This window comes from Pan paniscus, chromosome 2 (assembly GCF_029289425.2).
Source record: "Pan paniscus chromosome 2, NHGRI_mPanPan1-v2.0_pri, whole genome shotgun sequence".
NCBI lineage: Eukaryota > Metazoa > Chordata > Mammalia > Primates > Hominidae > Pan > Pan paniscus.
In genome coordinates this window covers 121,910,835-121,930,488 of record NC_085926.1, presented here as the reverse complement: position 1 = coordinate 121,930,488, position 19,654 = coordinate 121,910,835, and the positions used below count along the sequence as shown (strand labels likewise).

Below are 19,654 nucleotides of genomic sequence, written 5' to 3'. Positions count from 1 at the left end.
GTTTATTTCTCCATTTATTGGTACTGTGCTAGTCATTCATTCATCCTCTCACTCATCAATATTTATTGAGGTTAGCTATGTGCCAGGAATAGGGTTGCAAGAAATAAATACAGGACACCCAGTTAAATTTGAATTTCAGACAAACAACAAATATGTTTTGTTTTGGTTTTTGCTAAACCTGGCAGCATTCCAGGAACTATGCTGGCTTCTGAGCACATACAAATAAATAATATCAGAATTCTGCCTTCAAGGAGCTCACAGTCTAACATTAAGATACGACATGAACATAAATCACTTTCATGCAAATGGCCTTGAGAAGAACTAACAGTATGCCAGAAAGTGTGTCAATGGATTTTTCTGAAACCATATACAGATGTCATGGAACCCACTAGAGAAAATCCCCTACATGAGCCTAAGACCTTCTGATAAGGTCTTAAAGATTTTCCTTTCTCGAAAGAAACAGATGAGATTAACAGACTATGATTATGGTTCTTAATGTCAGGTGTGCCAAGGTCACTGGGTCAGTCCCTTCTATTTGTAATACTATCCCCTCTTAAAAGTCACTTTTGGGCCAGGCATGGTGGCTCACGCCTGTAATCCCAGCACTTCGGGAGGCCAAGGTGGGTGGATCACGAGGTCAGGAGATGGAGACCATCCTGGCTAACATGGTGAAACCCTGTCTCTACTAAAATTACAAAAAATTAGCCGGGCGTGGTGGCAGGCACCTGTAGTCCCAGCTACTCGGGAGGCTGAGGCAGGAGAATGGTGTGAACCTGGGAGGAAGAGCTTGCATTGAGCCGAGATCGCGCCACTGCACTCCAGCCTGGGCGACAGAGTGAGACTCCGTCTCAAAAAAAAAAAAAAAGTTGCTTTTGCTCAAAAATAGTGTTATGTTACATGCATATATATCTCTCTCCATCAATTGAGGAGAAATTTGTCTATTAGTGTCCAAAGGTAAGAGGAGATTGTGATTGGATGTTACCATGGTCCTTAATTTCTGACCCGAATGAAACGATAAAAGGGACTGAAACAAATTCTTCCCCCACAGCACTGGGCTGCACCTGCAGGGGATGGGCAACAACTAATCCTACCTGCTGTCTACCTTCCTAGCCAAAGTGGCCCCTCATTTCCTTTTTTTTTTTAAATTATACTTTAAGTTCTAGGGTACATGTTCACAACGTGCAGGTTTGTTGCATATATATACATGTGAGTGGCCCCCTCATTTCTATCTGCTCTGGAACCTAAGGCTGTTTGAGAAGGCTGAAGCACTACAGGTGAAACCTGACACCGTAATTAATCAGGATTAGAGAATGAGTGAAATCCTTTAACCTGCCTCAGATTCTTGGTGTCTCTCAGTTTCTCTTTCACTGTGGCCAAAGAACTGAAATATGGTCTTGTCTGCAAATAGGGAATAAAGGGGGACAGAAGAGACAGCTCCAATTTGAAAGACCTTAAAATAACAAATTAGGATCATAAATGTAACAAAAGCAGGAGTCCTTTGTACATTTGGGAAAACAGGTTGAAATCAGACACTTAGTCTTGGTAGCCTTGAACATAATCCCTCAAGAGTGAGGCTAATGAAATTCCAACATCCCAAGTGTATACTAGACACAGACATGAAGTTATTTGTGCTGTAGCTATCTGTACTTACTGAGACTAAGCACAACTGGCAATACCATCGTTCACTGCCAATTGCTCATCTTTTGAGCCACCACTTGGTGTGCACCATCTTCCTCCTCTCCTGCCCTGGCTCACTGGGGCAATGCTTGCTCTAAGCTATTGATATTGCTATGCCACAGCTGCTCACTAGGGACACAGTATCTACAGCACATCTGCCAAATCAACCTGCTTCTGCAGTCACCCCAAGGATGGAAAACAGCTTTGTGCTTTGCCCTCTACCTGGGCTATGCTGTATTAACAATATTATAAATACTGTATTAATGATAATACCCAACATTTATTAAGCACTTACCATGTGTAAGCCACTGTGTATAGTGCTTTATACATTCTCAAATTTTTCCTTACAATATGACCTTATGAGGTCAGTGTCATTATCTCTAAGAAACAATCTTAGATAAATTAAGTTGTTCAATGTCACTGGTGAGAAAGAATTTGAATCCAGATCTGACTCCAAACCTATGATGCCTTGTATATATCCTCAGTGCCTGTCTAGGTATGGGATTCCTCCCACCCCCAGCCTGAAATAATCCCTGAGACAGAGATTTACATGCAAATAATTTATTTAGGAGGCGATCCCAGGAAAGTGGAACAGGGATAGGAAGAGTAAGATATTATAGTGATGGGAAGAAAGCTAATAAATGGTGTGTTATCCAGCCAGTTACCCCTGTACCCCAATACTGCTGGAGAACTCTGGGAGACAGCATAGAACACATCTCAGAGTTATCCCAATCGAAGGGTGAGGAAGCTCTTCATCCATCACTGGATAATCCCCACCTGTCACTGACTGAGGGCTTCTTCCAGGGGAATTAATGTTCTGCCTTTCCAGCTTGCCTCAGCTTGCTCCTTTTGCTCCAGAAAAAAGGCTCTTGGCCAGGAAGTCATAGATGTTCACAATAAGAAGCCACCCGCATCTGCTACACTGCCTTACAGATATTTTAATAAAACAAAAATTTAACATTTTAATCACTATTAATGTTTCTCCCTTTGGATCATGCAGAAGTCTTCAGGGTCTGCAGGGCAATAAGTGACCATCATTGTGCTGTATTAAAATTCACAACTGACCCACAAACATGACACATTGTCCCCAACCATTTCTTCCTTGTGATGGGATCATTCCAAAGGGGGTCCCTTGATTCTTGCTGCCAACAGATCCTTGTCAGACCCATCCCACTGGCTTTCCTATCATAATCAGCAATATCTATACAGTCCTAGCATGACCCCAGTTAAACTGTCAAACGAAGGCCCTTGCAACATGTGGTTTGTATTTCTCCTTTAAAAAAATTTTCAGGAAGCAATAAAATCAGGATTTTATAAAGCAGAAACAGTGGGCTCTTTCTTTCCTAAATTAAGCTATTTTGATTAAAGTGAAGACTGCAGATACATAAGCTTCAGTGGGAAATGCAAAGATTATGGCTCAATTCCATTTTCTCTATGCTCCATGCCCTTCCTTTCCTTGATGCTATTCCATCAGGGACCTACCATACCTAGTTAACCAACTACTTCCAGGATCACCAGGGCCCTGCAACAGAAGGAGCTGGACACCCCAATGTAGAAGGCTGGTTTTGAATTAGGTTAGAATAGGAATCTTAACCTGAAATCCTTGGAGAGGCTCCTGAGTGCCTCTGATAACATTATATATGTAACTACATCTCCAAAATGTGCTCATTAGCATTTTTCTGAAGAAAAAATTATAAAGCTTTGAGCAATTTCTCAAAGTTGTATATTATCTCAAAAGGCCAAGAACCTTTAGGTTCAAAATAGCCCCAGAGAGCACTAAATGGCTTGAGGAAAGACAACAGCACAGTCTCTCAGATCTTTCCAAGCAGAACTGAGCTCACGCTCCCAACATGTGACTTCTTATCCACAGCCTCTTACTTTTTGAATCTTAGATCCTGGCCATAAATCTGTGTTTTTAGTTTAGATCTTCATATACTTTCAACTTTGGTCATTTCCTATAAACTGGAACATGGTCAAACCTGAACAGAGACTTTCACACTTCAGAGGTGAGCCAATTGGCAAAGTCATTGGCCCAATGTGCTGAATTATGAAAGACTGGATAGACAAGCAGAGTTGTGTATCCATGATACTAGAGGGACTAAACCTCCGGACCAAGCTCAAAGGGCTAGTCCTGGACAATCCTGAGCCTCGGACATTCAAGTAGCTGTCAGCCCCAATGCACCAAAGCAGTCCAAACAATGGCTGATTCATTGGTTTATTCAACAAATAATTAAGAAATTCCTACAAGTGCAAGGGATTGTGCTAGGCACTGGGGATACTGCTTTGAACAAGGTGAGGTCCCTGGTTTCATAGAGATTAAATTCTACTTAGGAAGACAGACATTACATAACTAAACACAAGTTTATAATTGTGAGAAACGATGCTACCACGTAGAAGCATGGGGCACACAGCTAGTTTGCAGGGGCAGGATAGAGAGGCTTTCTTGAGGAAGTAATTTGAGAGCAAGTTCGGAAGCCACAGGCAACTCGGAAAGGTGTATTTGCAGCCCACAGGTCTTTGCCACGCTCCAGACTCAACTATCCAGTAGCTAACTTGACATCTTTTCTTGGATGACTCCAAAGTACTCCCTAATTTAACAAATCCAAAAATTACTTTCCTGGTTTGCATTTTTTTCATAATAAAATGTTGGAGAGAAATGAATTCATAAGCTTCCTTCCTAAATGTGGATCTCTCCCACCACCTGCCAAGATACAAAACCCAGAAACCAGGGTCAACAAATACCTTCCCCTTGCCTGACTTTCCAACTCTATCACCAAGTGCTCTCCATTTTACCTCCTATGCATCTCTCAAATATGTCCTCTTCACCTTCCCTCACCACCACCTCCCTTAGGTCCCCTCATCCCCTCCCAGCAACCAATATATTTCATCTGGACTTCCTATCAGTCTGGTCCTCACAGGGAACAGAAGACAATCTAGATTTTTGAGGACAATTAAAAGGTTTACGGCCGGGCGCGGTGGCTCACGCCTGTAATCCCAGCACTTTGGGAGGCTGAGGCGGGCGGATCATGAGGTCAGGAGATCGAGACCATCTTGGCTAACACGGTGAAACCCCGCCTCTATTAAAAATACTAAAAATTAGCCGGGCGTGGTGGCAGGCGCCTGTAGTCCCAGCTACTCGGGAGGCTGAGGCAGGAGAATGGCGTGAACCCGGGAGGCGGAGCTTGCAGTGAGCCGACACAGCACCACTGCAGTCCGGCCTGGGCGAAAGAGCGAGACTCCGTCTCAAAAAACAAAACAAAACAAACAGAAAAAGGTTTACATAATGGACAAGGAAAACAACAAGGGAGTTGAGGCACCCAGGGACTAGCAAACCATTATCACCCCTAAGACTGAAGAGACAAAGGGAAGGACATGTTTTATTAGAGTGTGAGAGGACTGGAGCTCCAGGGGCTCTCCTGATGATGCAGAGGGCCAGTGCATCAGCCAAACGGTGCTGAGAGAGCAGGAATATCCCATTCTCTCCCTCTTCTATTGACTAAACAGAACCTGAAGCTGGAGGGCATGTCTGACTGATGTCAGTCCAAGGGGAGGACAGAGAATGGATGCAGGAGGAGAGAACTTGCTCACACCCATACTTGCCTTTCCCCCAAGCACCCTCTATGCTAGTGATCAGCAAACTTCTTCTGTAAAGGCCCAGATAGTAAATATCTTAGGCTTGGCCGGCTAGACGGTCTCTATCACAAATACTCAACTTTGGCAGTTGTAGCACAGATAATGTGTAAACACATTAGCGTGACTGTGTTCCAATAAAACTTTATAACACTGAGATGATTTTCAGGTAACTTTTCACATCACACAATATCATTCTTTTGACTTAAAAAAAAACTACCTGAAAATGTAAAAACTGTTCTCAGGCTATATCCAAGAATGGCAGACTGAATTTTGCCAGGGACTGTAGATTTCAGATTCCTGCTTTACACTACAGCCATGGATCTTTGTAAAACCCCAGTCAGTTCACTGTGCCCCCTGCTTGAACTTTTACGTATTCCCAATGGCCTTAGGATAATAAGCCAAATCATGTAGTCTATGAGGACTGCATAGTCTGGCCCTACATATATTTCCATCCCCACTGTCTATACTTCAGCAGCAAGGACCTCTCTGCGTTTCTCTTTCTCAACATCATGCTGTCTCCACATCTTTAGAATACTCTGCTCTCCACTCTCTATTTAGTTCATTTGCAGATCTCAGCTCACTGCAACATTATTTATAATAGCAAACAACAAAATGAAACGGGGGGGGCATAACATTCCCAACACTAGGGAAGTGAATCATGGAACACCAGGCAGCCATTTTATAATTGTAGACTAATGAGAAACAATGTTGATTAGATATTAAGAGAGAACACGCATGTTACAGTAATACCTATTATTTCATATTGTTGTAATACATTTATACATATATATGTAGGTGGAAAAAATCTTGAAGGGAATGCACCAAGCTGTTCAAAGTGATAACTCATGGGTAATGGGGTTATGGGTGGTCTTTTCCTTTTTGCTTATCTATATTTTCTAAAATAAACATGTATTAAGAAAAATCAATATGAATTCAAAAAAAATCAACTTAACTAAAAAAAACCCCTTAATTTCAGGTGAATATATCAGCAAGTTATGAAGTTATGTGAGGGCTGGGGAAGGAAAGGAGAGGTTTTCACAGTTTGATCTAATTCAAAACTAAATCTGTGAAATAGTCATTTCCTAAAATCACTCAAGATAAGTGTGTGATATTTTGGTGGACATATTTTAGTTCCTGGGCTTTGACATTAATTGTAACAGACTTTTAAAGGGTAGCTCTTTTCTCCATTAAAAAGAAATGAGGCCGGGCATGGTGACTCACCACTGTAATTTCAGCACTTTGGAGGCCAAGGCGGGCGGATCACCTGAGGTCAGGAGTGTGAGACCAGCCTGGCCAACAGGGTGAAACCCTGTCTCTACTAAAAATACAAAAATTAGCCGCGTGTGGTGGCGCGCACCTGTAATCCCAGCTCTTCAGGAGGCTGAGGCAGGAGAATCGCTGGAACCCAGGAGGCAGAGGTTGCAGTGAGCTGAGATTGCGCCACTGCACTCCTGCCTGGGTGACAGTTGAAATGGAATAAACTGAGTTATCTCTCTTCAACTTGATTTAAATCATTAACCCAAAACTCAATGCCTTAAAAACCAATGACTAAAATCCTCATTAAAATGAGTGCACATGCCAATACTAAGAATGCTGTGTCATTTTTCATCAAAAGTAATTACCTCAACATAAGAGGAGACAAGTACGCATGGAAGTAAACCCAAAATCCCAACGAATGAACACCGTTCTGAGATCAGTGGCCACAGGGAATAATTCTGCAATTGCCATCACACGCAAAGATAACAACCCGGAGGTCTTATTTTTATAGAATATCAAGAACAAAATCATCCAAAAGGCACACGATGCCAAACTAAAAATAAAGAGCGAAAACCCAAAAAGTCGCGCTCAATTCCTTCTGAAACATATTCGCCTCCTACCCCTGTCCCTTCCTCTGGCGCTGGCGGTTCCTTGTCCCCGTTTTCCCCACCGCAAGTCCTGGAACCTCCGCTTAACTCTTTTCTCGGCTCCGCCCCGGCCCCGCCCCAGCCTTGCCTTGGCCCCGCCCCGTTCGCCGTTTATTGGCTTCTCCCAACCCCTGCCGGTGGGTGACAAGCCGGGAAGCTTGGAGGGGTCTATTGCGTACGCCCAAGGCGCTGGGCCTGGAGTAGGAAAAAGGGAGTGGAGGCGCGTCGGAGACTATGAAGCGCGGCGTTCGGCGGGATCCTTTCCGGAAGCGGAAGCTCGGCGGGCGGGCCAAGAAGGTCCGGGAGCCCACGGCGGTTAATTCTTTTTACCGTGAGGCTTCACTTCCCTTGGTCTGGGCTTCTCTGAGGCGGCGAGAGATGGTCAGGTCTGGAGCTCGACCGGGCCAGGTGAGGGCTGAGGACCTGAGGAGTCCGCTGTGGGGATGGAGAGGGACAGGGGGGTTTTCGGGCCAGGAACTTGTAAAACTCTGCTCGAAAAAAGACAAAGACAATGCGGCGACATTAAAGTGCTGGGACAGAGGTGCAGGGAACACCTAATCTTCCCGTCGTAACACGGCCGCTCGGTCTCTAGATGTTTCTGTTTAAATCGTCGTAGCCCTAGTCTAGAGCGCCGGCTTTGGGGTCAGGCCCGGGTTCGAGTCCCAGCCTTCGCCGCTGGGTCGAGTGACTTAACCTCTCCTAGCTTCAGTCACCTGCAGATTGAGAGTCTACTACTTTTTACTGCTCAGAACTTCCTATTCCTTAGCTGCAAAATAGGCAGAAATAAGCATAAAATCCTGTCTCAAAGAATTGAGAAGGTTAAATAAGAGAACCCGGTAAAAACATCGATCACACAGTTGTTGTAGACATACAACAAAATTTAGTTCCCTTTAAAACACGTAGTTTGCCACCATCTTAATGGTAACAGCAGCCAACATTTAGATAGGACTTATGTGGCAGATACTACTGTAAGTGCTTTTATGTATTACATAGAATAACTCATTTAATAGTCACAATATCCTTATGAGGTAAGTACTATTATCCCTATTTTATATATGAGGAAATCGAGGGCTGGAGGATTCAAATAACTTAGCAGTTACACAGCTGTGGAAACAAGATTCAGACTCACAAAACTGATGCCAGAGTCCATTCTTCTTTTAAACATTTTACCTAGTAGATGTATGACTTTGAACAAACCACTTTTCTGAAATTTAGGTTCCCACCTCACAAATAATAACTCACAGGGTATGGATTAAGTGGAAATGAAAGACCTTAGCACACTGTAAGTCATTCTACAAAGGCAGTATTATCTTGTACTTGTTGGTAGGAGATATGACTACTAAGAAATGCTTATATGATTCTCAAATAGCAAAATTAAAAGTTTAATGATAATAACCTCGTAGAAGTAAGTGTAAAATAAAGCAAACTGATTCTCCTGTATTGTGATTAGACACTCCTTTTGGAGAGCAGCTTTGCAGTTTGTATCAAGGGTTATTAAATTGCTAATAACCTTTCACCAAATAATTTTCTTTTTAATCCTAAATATAAAAAGGCTGTTTTCAGTAGATAGAAAGGCTTATTCCAGGTTTGTTTTTTTAATTGTGAAAAATATGAAGCAAACCAAGACCATTATTATATTACTTCCACTGAAGGAAATATTATACAACCATTAAAAATTTATGAATATGAAAAAGATTTAAAAGTAGAAAACACAGGATTTAAAATTGCAAATATCTAGGTATTATGACTAAGTAAAAAATGCATATGAAAAAAGATTGGAAGCCCCAATAGCAAAGAACACATCTAGTACCTAGATCTTGGTTTCCAAGTACCGCTGTCCACTAAGGAGTCATGGCTTCTTGGAGAAATGACCAACTCCAGGGCTGAGCAGGGGTAATATAAGAAGAGCATGGATACATCAAACTAAAAAGCTTCTGCACAGCACAGGAAATGATTAATGGAGTGAAAAGGCAATCTACAGAATGGGAGAAAATATTTCCAAGCCATGTATCTGATAAATAATATCCAAAATACATATAAGGAATTTCTATAACTCAAAAGCAGAACAACACATAACCTGATTAAAAAACGAAAAAAGGATTTGAATAGACATTTCTCCAAAGAAAATGTACAGATGGCCAACAGGTATATGAAAAGATGCTCAACATCACTAATCCAGGAAATGCAAATTAAAACCACAATGAGCTATCACCTAACACCTGTTAGGATGACATTAAAAAAATGAAAACAAGTGTTGGCAAGGATGTGGAAGAATTGGAACCCTTGTACACTGTCAGTGGGAATGTAAAATGGTATAGCCGCTATGGAAAACAATATGGAGATTCCTCACCAAATTAAATATAGAACTATATCACCCAGCAATTCTACTTCTGGGAATTTATCCAAAAGAATTGAAATCAGGATATAGAAGAGATATTTGCACTCTCGTGTTCATTGCAGCACTATTCACAATAGCCAAATGTGGGAACAACCCAAATTCTATCTGCAGATGAACAGATAAAGAAAATATGGTATATACATACAATGGACTATTATTCAACCTTTAAAAAGAAAGAAATAGCTGTCATATGCAACAACAGAGACAAAACTTGAAGACATTATGCTAAGTGAAATAAGCTAGTCACAGAAGGACAAATACTGCATGATTTTACTTACATAAAGTACCTAAATAGTTAAAACTCATAGAAACAGAATGTGAGCATGGATTGGGCGTGAACCAGAGGGATTTTTGTTTTTTGGGTTTTTTTTTGTAAAGAACTGTATTGGGATAATTGGCAACATGCGAATAAGGTCTGAATATTAGATCGTAATTCTGTATCAATGTTAATTTCCTGGTTTTGATAATTATACTGTGGTTATGTTAGAGAATGGCCTTGTTTTTAGGAAACATTTAGGAGTAAAGGAGTATTATATCTGCAAACTTAACTCTAATGGTTCAGGCAAAAAGTACTGCTGTGTATATATATTGAGAGAGAATATGGAAAATGTCAAGGGTCACAGAATCTGAGTGAAGCATATATAGGGCATTTTTGTACTATTATTTCATAGTAGAAACTACAAAAAAAAATTGAAAGGAATTGTTCCAATATGATAGTTACTGTTTCAAGGTGCTTTTATCATGGGTAATTTTCTTTACCAGATTTTCTATAATATAGCCTTGTGTATATTTTTTGGAGAAACACCATATATAATCTTACAGTTATGCCAGACATGTACCTCAGACAGTGTACTTTAATTGTGGTAGTTGTTTTTGGACTCGATCCAGGGTATAGTATTATAGTGTCATGGCTTGGATTTTTTATTATGATTCCAGCCAAGACATCGACATAAATATACCACAGGGAAGGACCCTGAGAGTGTGATGCAGAGACCAGTGGTGTGATGTTATACAAGGTCTTATTTCCTACATTGTTGGTTCTCACTGCTGGCTTCATGACCCTCCATCATAATCCAAGTTATCTCAAGACGTATAAGTCTTACCAACCCAGTTTTTAAAAAATGTATTCTCAGTGACATTCTTAGAAGGATGGAGCACATATTCAAGCATATAATAGAATGCCGTATAACTTTAGAAAGTTTGGTAGTTACAGCTCAAAGCTATCTGGAGATGAAATTAAATATGTGAAGAGAAATTATAAATAAAACTGCCAACAGTGACTACATCTGGAGGGTGGAACTAGGAGGGGAATCAGGGACTTTCTCATGTCTATTTAAAATTATTTTGAATAAAGATTATATTTATCTGATATAAAGTTATTAAGATATAAAATAGTATACCATGGAAAGTGTCCCTTCTCGCTCTGTCCCCCAGATACTCTGTTTCCCTCCCCAGAGGCAACCATGATTAACTGTTTCTGGCATAACTCTCAAGATACTGGATGCATGTAAAAGTAAATGCTTATTTTTTCCTGTTTTTCTACACATAAGGTTGTCCATTATTGTCACTTTTAAAACAAAAAAGTTCAAGAAAACAACAGTGGTATATGAATTTAAAAAGAAAGATTAAGACAGTGAGATGTAGATAAAGAGACAGGGTAGAGTTCTCACTTGCTGGTCTAATCAGGCATTCTAAATAATGTACATAAAAGGAACCAGAGTTAAGAACTCTGTCCTATATCATGAATTAACTTGCATGTTTCAAAGAATTTGGGACTACAGAACATATTTTGGGATTAATATAGTCTGAACTTAGTGTAGTAGTTACTTCTGGTTTAAAATAGTATCTCAATTTCCTTTTCACCTTAAATAGACTTAAGGAACAAATATATGTGTAGTTTGCTTGACCTTTCACATAAAAGAAACTTAATATATGAATTAAATTATAATTGTGTATTTTTAGGATATATCACATTAATTAAAACAGTGAATAATGTGGTACGTACATATAATGGAATATATTTGACCTCAAAAAGGAAGAAAAATTTTGACACATGCTACAATATAGATGAAGCTTGAAGACATTATGCTAAGTGAAATAAGCCAGTCACAAAAGAACAAATATTGTATTATTTCAGTTATATAAAGTTTCTAGACTAGTCAAATTCATAGAAACTAGGATGATAGTTGCTAGGGTCAGGGAGAAGAGGGGATGGAAAGGTATTGTTTAATGGATGCAGAGTTTCAGTTTGAGAAGATGAATAAAAGAAAAAAATGATACTAAATTTTGTCAAGATAGCATATTGAAAATATAATAGAAAAATATTTGTTTATCTGCTATAATATATTATGTCATAGGTGTTATCTTCAGGAAGGCACACTGGACCTGCTAAATTAACAAATGGAAAGAAAGCGTAAGTACTTGAAGACGTTTACAACTTCAGATTTCAAGGAATTTTTCAGGTCTTTGGGCTGGATGACATGTCGTCTACCCCAGAAAATTAGGTAGGCCTCTACCATCACAAGCTCTGAGGAACAATTTTTCATGTCTACCCATGTTAATCATTTTAGTATTTAACAGTCTTTCTGATCTTCAGAATGTGTTTATAAATTCATCTTGTACATGGTTGGACAAGCTTTCTTGTCTTTGCTGGAAAGAAAATGACCACTTACTAATATATTTTGGGAAAAATATTTGTAAGAATATTAATGAGCTTGTTTTCCAGGACCTATTTAAGAAAAATACCACGTTTTAATGCAGATTCTGGCTATTCCATCCATTCTGATTCAGAAAGTCAGGTAAGATTGAATAGATACAATACACACTATTTTAATTAGTTTTCAAATGGTAGCTAAAAACTAGGAATAAAATGCAAAGTATTAATTGCTCTAAGGAAGTATGAAGTCTGTTGCTTTAAAACATCTTTTCTACCAATAATAGTTTGTAAATAAACAAATTTTAAAACTACATAATTTATATTTTTTCCTACACTAACAGTTATATACAAATGTATTCTAAATGACTTTATTTCTTACAGGCTGAAACTGTACACGGGCTTGATGGTTGTGCTTCTTTGCTGAGGGACATTTTGAGAAATGAAGATTCAGGTTTATTTTTTTTAATTCTTTGCTGATCACCTTATCTCAAGTCATTATTTTGATGTTAACAAATTTTTGTTTTATTAATAGGTTCAGAAACAGCATATTTAGAAAACAGATCTAATTCTAGACCTTTAGAAAGCAAAAGATATGGATCAAAAAAGAAAAGACATGAAAAACATACTATTCCTTTGGTAGTCCAGAAAGAAACATGTAAGCCTTTTTTCTCTTAGTTATTTAAAGATAATCCTTAATTGTGGGTATTTTGATCAATTATCAGGATTATACAGTTGATTTTCATTTTAATAATCAGTATTAGTTAGGTTTATGTGTGCTTATGCCTTTCTGTATTCAGCTTCTAATCACTAAGTAGTCCACTTTGCTTGCTATCATTTTCTCAAGAAGAAAAATAGAAAAAGAGACTGTCTGGGTTTTGTAGGAGAAAAAGTTCAAACTCAGAATGACATTTGGGAGGTATATAGAGTGATCTTAGTTTCCCCTGCCACTTGTTTTCATAGATAATCATAAATTGGTTGTATTTCAAGTGTATACTTCTAGTAGTTGCTTTAAAATTATTATATTAATATATATATATATCCTAAGTTGGTCAAGCTGAACTTGTCAAGCTACACAGTTAGGATACATGGTACATAGGAAGGTAAAATCAGATGAATAAGGAAAGAGAGGCTGCTGCTGATTGGTGGTGAATATAGCCAAGGGTACTTTACACCCTCATGGCTAACTTTTCCTAGTTTAGAACAAGAAAGTTTTGATTATGTTGTCCCTTGGAGGCCTAGAAAACAAGATAGCCCAAAATGAAGATGAAAAAGTCCACAGTGGGAATTCAGATGGACTAGAATTAGACTAGCCAGTTCTATAGTTCAGGTGGGCCAGAAATGTCAGCACTGTAGTATGTACTTAGATTCAGCTTGGGCAAGGAATGAAGTTTAGAAAGTCATATAAAGCAGTAGCCCTATAAAGAGATCAGGATTTAAGCAAGGAGGCTGAGAAAGTGTCAGTAGAGCATTCATGGGACTAGAGGTTGATGTTTCAGATAGTCCCAAGGTAGAGAACTAAGGCAAGGGAAACCTAACTCATCTTGGAGGCCAGTAACAATAGCTTTATATTATCTTGACCTGTGCTATTCAAGATGGTAGCCACTGGCCACATGTGGCTATTCAGCACTTGAAATGTGACTAGTACAACCAAGGAATTGAATTTTAATGTTATTTAATTTAAATTAATTTAAAATTAAATTAGAAAACTGATAATTGATCCAGTTATTATAAAACTTTTAAGTATGTTTGGAATAACTTGGGCATGTGAACCTACCTTTTCAAGTGTAAATTTTATTAAATCTAAATATAGACCAAGTATTTCTGATGAGAATTTAGCATCTAGATTGTGCTTTGTGTAAAATATATGCTAGATTTAGAAGATTTAATACAAAATTTCAGTTATTTATATTATACACTGAAATGTTAATATTTTGGATATATTGATTTAAATATTATGAAAAGTAATTTTACCTATTTTATATGGTTACTGGAAATTTCAAGTTACATATATGGTTTGCATTATATTTCTATTGGACAGCATTGGTCTAAGCTCAGTACACTACAGCCAGTTTTATAAGTAATGTTTAGTTATTTTATTGTGTAAATAAGATTTTATTAGAATGCAGCCAAGCTAATTTATTAATGTGTTTTTATTAGCTGTTTTTGTGCTGCAGTGTCAGAGTTGAGTAGTTTTGACAGAGATCATCTGGCCTGCTAAACCTAAAATATTTATTTGACCTTTGAAGAAAGAGTGCTAAACCCTGGCCTTAACTCTTAAAGCAGAGGCCTTTTTATTGGGGCCCAACTGAGAAAGAAAGGAGCGGTAGCACCTGTTCCTCCAGTCGCCTACTTTTTGTCTGTAGGCAGGTTATTTCTTATCCAGGGCACCTTTCCTCAAGGAACTATTATTTGCGATATATGTGACTGGCAGTGGGTGTCATGGTATCAACTTACTGGATCCTGACTTAACTGCTTCTGTTGGTCAGAGTTCCAACAAGAAACAGACGGCAACACTCAAATTGAGGTAATTTTAGGAGGGTTTATTTACAAAGGGACTCATAAAGGTATGAATAGGGTATAGGAAAACCACAGGTTTTGCCTACTAGGTCATGCGAGCCTAGTGCTAGCAGCAGAGCAGCAGAGCTGTTATCATCTCTAGGCCATAAGGGATTAGGAGAGAGAGAGGTTACTGGATCTAGAAAGAGATACTGTTTATAGAATACGCTACCTTGAGAAGAGCAGTGAGCTTCATTGAAACGACGAAGGCAGCCCAAGGTGGCCTTATAGAAAGGGAGCAGGAATAAGTGTATATCCTGACTTCATGCTTCTTCCTTTCCTTGATATGCCAAGACTCCCATTGGATTGAACCCAACTGAAGCCCTACTGATGTATATCAGGTCTGGGATTTGACTCTTACAAGCTAGTAAGTTAGTCTTACTGTGTCATGGATGCTAGCAGAAGACAAGACTACTGGGTCAGAGACAAAGGACTTTATTACTCACAGCACAGGAAGCGGTATGTGCATCAGCATATTGTGTTGGTTCTCATTCACCCTAGTTCCCATTGGGGTGATATGGTGGACCCATATGGATGCTGCACATGCCTTAGGTTTAGGTTGCAGCTGACGAACACTGAGCTTGGGGAATCCGTCACTTTGGTAGTAAGCAGTAATCAAGCCTGTACTTGTCCCAGAGGGAAACATTACCTCATCCTTCAAGGTTGCTCACTGCAGACACAACCCTGAGAAGTGGCCCAGGTAAGGAGTTTAGGTCAAAGCCTTGCTTTTTTGGTATATACAGCAAGACATATTGAAGGACTGTCTTTTTGCAGCCCATATGGATCTGCATTCCAGGGAGAGCAGGGTGAAGACCAGTAGAGGTGGGTTTGGATTGGCAGATGGAAGATTCTGGCATTCTGGGTCCATAGCGTTAAATTCTTATTTGGATTACAGCCGAATCAGCAGTTCTGGCCTGTGATCAGGGTGCAATATTCTTATTGTTCTTTCTCCCATATTTTCTTAATCAGAAGGAAGGACCTACTTCCACAGGACAATCTTCTTTAGGGTTGCAATATTAAAAATTAGTTTCTAGTTGTGTGTGTGTGTGGTTGGCAGCTGTTAACCAATAATACAAGATTTTGCTCTGTTACCACAATGCTCAAAAATACACAAAATCCAAGCTCATAACTTGTTCTCTTTACTGTCTCCAAGTGAAGTAATCATAAAGAACTTTAAGCAATCTATTACAGCATGTTAACTAGTATCCATGTATTATTTTACTTTTAACACACATTATCTTGCTATTTTGTGTTAACTGTCTTCTGGGGAATGGCCTCCTTATGTACTTTCTATCTGGGATCATATGATCATTGAATGCCTACCTGATCATTGAATGCCTATGGAGTCAGGTAAGCACACCATGATGCATTCTGGGACTAAGGAGGCAGAGAAGCCCTTCCAGAATTGTATTGAGCTTATTTGAGAGTGCTTCTGGCATTAAAAAAAATTATGTATTTTTTAAATAAGCAACTTTTACATGTGTAACTGTGTTGAATGCTTTCATGATTTTGCTTTTAGTAACATACATTGCTGTCTTCATCTTGGGGAACTAAACCAACCACAGGCAAAAATCCTTTGAGCATTGATTGCCACTCATAAAGGCCAGGTGTTCTTACGTATTTCAAATTATAGTAGGCATCTAGTGGCTCTTACCTGCACTGGATGTTTGTTCTATATTCGAGTGGCAGGAATAACTTCCTGTCAGACAGTGCTTGTCCATCCAAGCAACAGCCAGTGCTTGCACAGCAGCTAGACTTCAGGGACTGAAAAAGTTTTGTGGACTGAGTAAATGAATACTTTCCTTTCATGAATTCTAGTTATCACCTGACATCACTTAAACATATTGCCAGACCAATAGCTAAAATTTTCATGTAGAGTGCGTTGGTGTAATTAACAAGAGCAAGAAAATATACTTCATTTGTATTTGTGTAGTAACAGGCTTATTTGAACATTGGTTTGTTTTATTTTAAAACTGTGTAGTAGTCATATAACTGCAGTCTTTCCCTTATGGTTTCTAACTTGTCTTGGATTGTTTGCTTTAAGACTTCATATCGTTAAGTTACTCAACATTATCCGTAGAGCTTTGTGTGGACTGAGTTTATAAAGGAGCAGAATATGTCATTTTAGTTCTAAGGCTTTGATTTTGAAGAAATAGGTTTGGAATTTATTAATTTATGTTAGTTGATGACATCTGCTGGCTGAGGCATAATGTAGCTCAGCTTTATTAGAAACTGTGAAAACCACGCCTTGAAAAGAAAGTAAATGAGAGCCTGATGCTGTGACCTGTGTGTGAAATCTGAGAATTCTTCAAACTAGCCAATTCTTAAGGACCAGAGGAAATCCAAGAGCAGAAGGAAAGACCCAGGAATCAAGAGGAAAGGACTTGTGGTATGCTAGATGGCCATGGGCTATGATCTCACCCTCTATCATTTTAGATTTCGAAGTTAAAATATTTTAGAGGGCACTTTTCCATTTGATTTATTATAAAATTGTATTTCTGGTAAGAAATAGTATTTGCTTTACAGAAGTTTATTAACCAGTTTTGTTTGAGCTGATCAGTTAGTGAAGGTAACTCTTATTACTTTTGATTTTAATCATCTCAGAGGGGACATGTTCAGAGGTTTATTACTGACATCAGATAGTATGATTTATGAATATGATATATTTACTTGTCTATTGTAAGAGTGCAGCTATTTGGTGATATTTAACATTGAGTTTTTACTGTGTGCTAGACATTGCTTTAAGAAATTTACAAGTGTTACGTCATTTACATCTCTCAATAATCTTATAAAATAGGCATTATTAAAATTTTTCTGATGAGGAAGAAGAGGTCAAGAGAAGTTAATTTGCACAAGGTTACTCAGCTAATAAGTGTTAAAGCTTGTATTTAGGTCTGGAAAGTACATTCATAGGAATAGATCATCTGAAAAGGAAGCATACCCCAAGTCAAAAGGGAAGCATCTGATATCTTCAGCCATTTTCGTAGTCAAATATTGTCTTTTTCTTTAAATTTTTTTTCTATTTTCACTGGTTATAGTATTAAATCTGCCTTTAACTTTTTCTGTTTTTGCTTTTACATGAAAGTTTTACACTTTTAGTAATATTTTTATTTTCAATAAACTATATTTGAGGGATTCTCTACTTTTAAATTTTTAATTATTTTGTTTTTTAAAAAATTAAGGAATACTTTTCATAAATAATTTTAAAGTACATAAATCTCAATAAATTTTTGCATACGTATACACCCCTGTAGCCACCACCTAGATCAAGATACAGACAATTTTTAGCACCCTGCAAGGCTCCCTCCCTGTCAGTACCCTCACCATCACCTAGACCCTCATCCCTGTGTAACTATTTTCCTGACATCTGTTTTCATTTGTGACTTTTACCTGATTGATGACTTCCTATAAATGTGATTGAACACTGTGCGCCCTTGTGTTTGACCACTTTCAGTCAGCCTTAAGTGTATTAAACATCCAGGTAGTTGTATATATCAGTACTTTGTTGTTTTTTTAATGCTGTATAGTATTCCAGCCTGCGAGTATACCACAGTTTATCCATTTCTGCTATTCATGGCTATTTGGTGTTTTCAGCTTTGGGCTACTGCAAATCAAGCTGCTGTGAACATTCTTGCACATGTCTTTCAGTAGACATAAGCACTCATTTCTATTGGTGTATACCTGGGAGTGGAATTGTTATTTCATAGAATATATGTACGTTTAGCTTTGGTAGGTGTGACAAATATCCATATATTTTTCTAAATTTATTTTGTATACTAATAACCTATGATTTACCAGAATATTTTCATTTCTATTAATAGTGTTTTAAAAAACCTTTGGGAAGGCGACCTAATTAGGGAAATAGTATTCAGATTGTTATACCAATCTATAGGTAATGCTATGTAGAAAACTTTGTTGTTTTTTACTTATTACTTTGTTAATACCAATTTCTACCTTGTTCATAGACTAATACTAGGTTCTGTAAGAGAAAACAATGAAGTACAGCCCTGCTTAGAGAAACTTGTGGTTTAGTCAGAAAGGCAGGAGGATGAAAGATAAGCAATATAAGGCAGTGTGTCAGTGGCATATGATTTCTATAGATAATATGTGCTCTAGGGTGGTGAAGAGTAGTCACTAGACTGGAATGATTGGATTGGAAAAGGCTTCATGGAAGAAGAAAACTCAGATGAGCCTTGGTGAGTGGGTAGAATTGGATTGGAAGGAATGGTTCATGAACAATGTTATTGGAAAGTGAGAAAAGCTTGTTGGGTAACTAAATTGGCCTGCCTGAAATGAAAAATTGGAGTTGGGAGTGATGGGGCGATAGTTGGAAAAGTAGCTTGTGGTCAAGCTTTGGAAACTTTAAATGCCAGGCCAAGATTTTGTTTGTTTGGTTGGTTTTGTTTTGTTTTGTTTTTGAGGACCCAAAGCATCAGAATTGTACAAACTATTCTCTTTCCTATTGCATTTTCCCTTGAGAACATGAACCGACAAGGAACAAGGTGAAGGAGTTTGACTGGACTTTAGGGATAATATAACTCCCTTAAAAGAAGTGTTAAAATTGAAGGAGAGATTTTACAAATGGCAAGTAGCATAAAAAATGGGAATTGTAAAGAATTAGTATAGATGATTTTTGACTGGGGAAACTTAAACACTAATTACTTTCAGAAAGAATTTGAGATGATTTTCTTTAGTAGGGGTGATAGTGGTAAAGCCCTTCTATGAAGTATGTGATGAATTGGACTACTTCTGAGAGCCCTTTCTTCTCTTAAAATCTTATGGTAAAAGTTTTTGAAGAATCATATTTCAAGAACTTTTTTCTTCTTCCAC

The 19,654-nt window shown here is 38.4% G+C and overlaps 1 protein-coding gene across 9 annotated transcripts in view; it reads left to right on the top strand.

Moving 5' to 3' along the window:
• The first annotated feature begins 7,327 nt into the window (after positions 1-7,327).
• Positions 7,328-19,654, top strand: part of CCDC14 (coiled-coil domain containing 14) — a 47,731-nt gene continuing 35,404 nt past the window's right edge. For 2 of the 9 annotated variants that reach the window (XM_063602909.1, XM_008950515.6), the window contains exons 1-4: positions 7,378-7,622; positions 11,970-12,025; positions 12,338-12,410; positions 12,650-12,719. In XM_063602909.1, the coding sequence (XP_063458979.1) occupies positions 7,449-7,622; positions 11,970-12,025; positions 12,338-12,410; positions 12,650-12,719 (373 nt within the window). In that variant the 5' untranslated portion in view covers positions 7,378-7,448. Of the gene's footprint in view, positions 12,117-12,337; positions 12,411-12,649; positions 12,720-12,800; positions 12,924-12,999; positions 19,409-19,654 lie in introns of those variants that run through there. The other 7 variants (XM_008950514.4, XM_008950516.5, XM_008950518.6 and 4 more) reach the window with 7 other exon arrangements.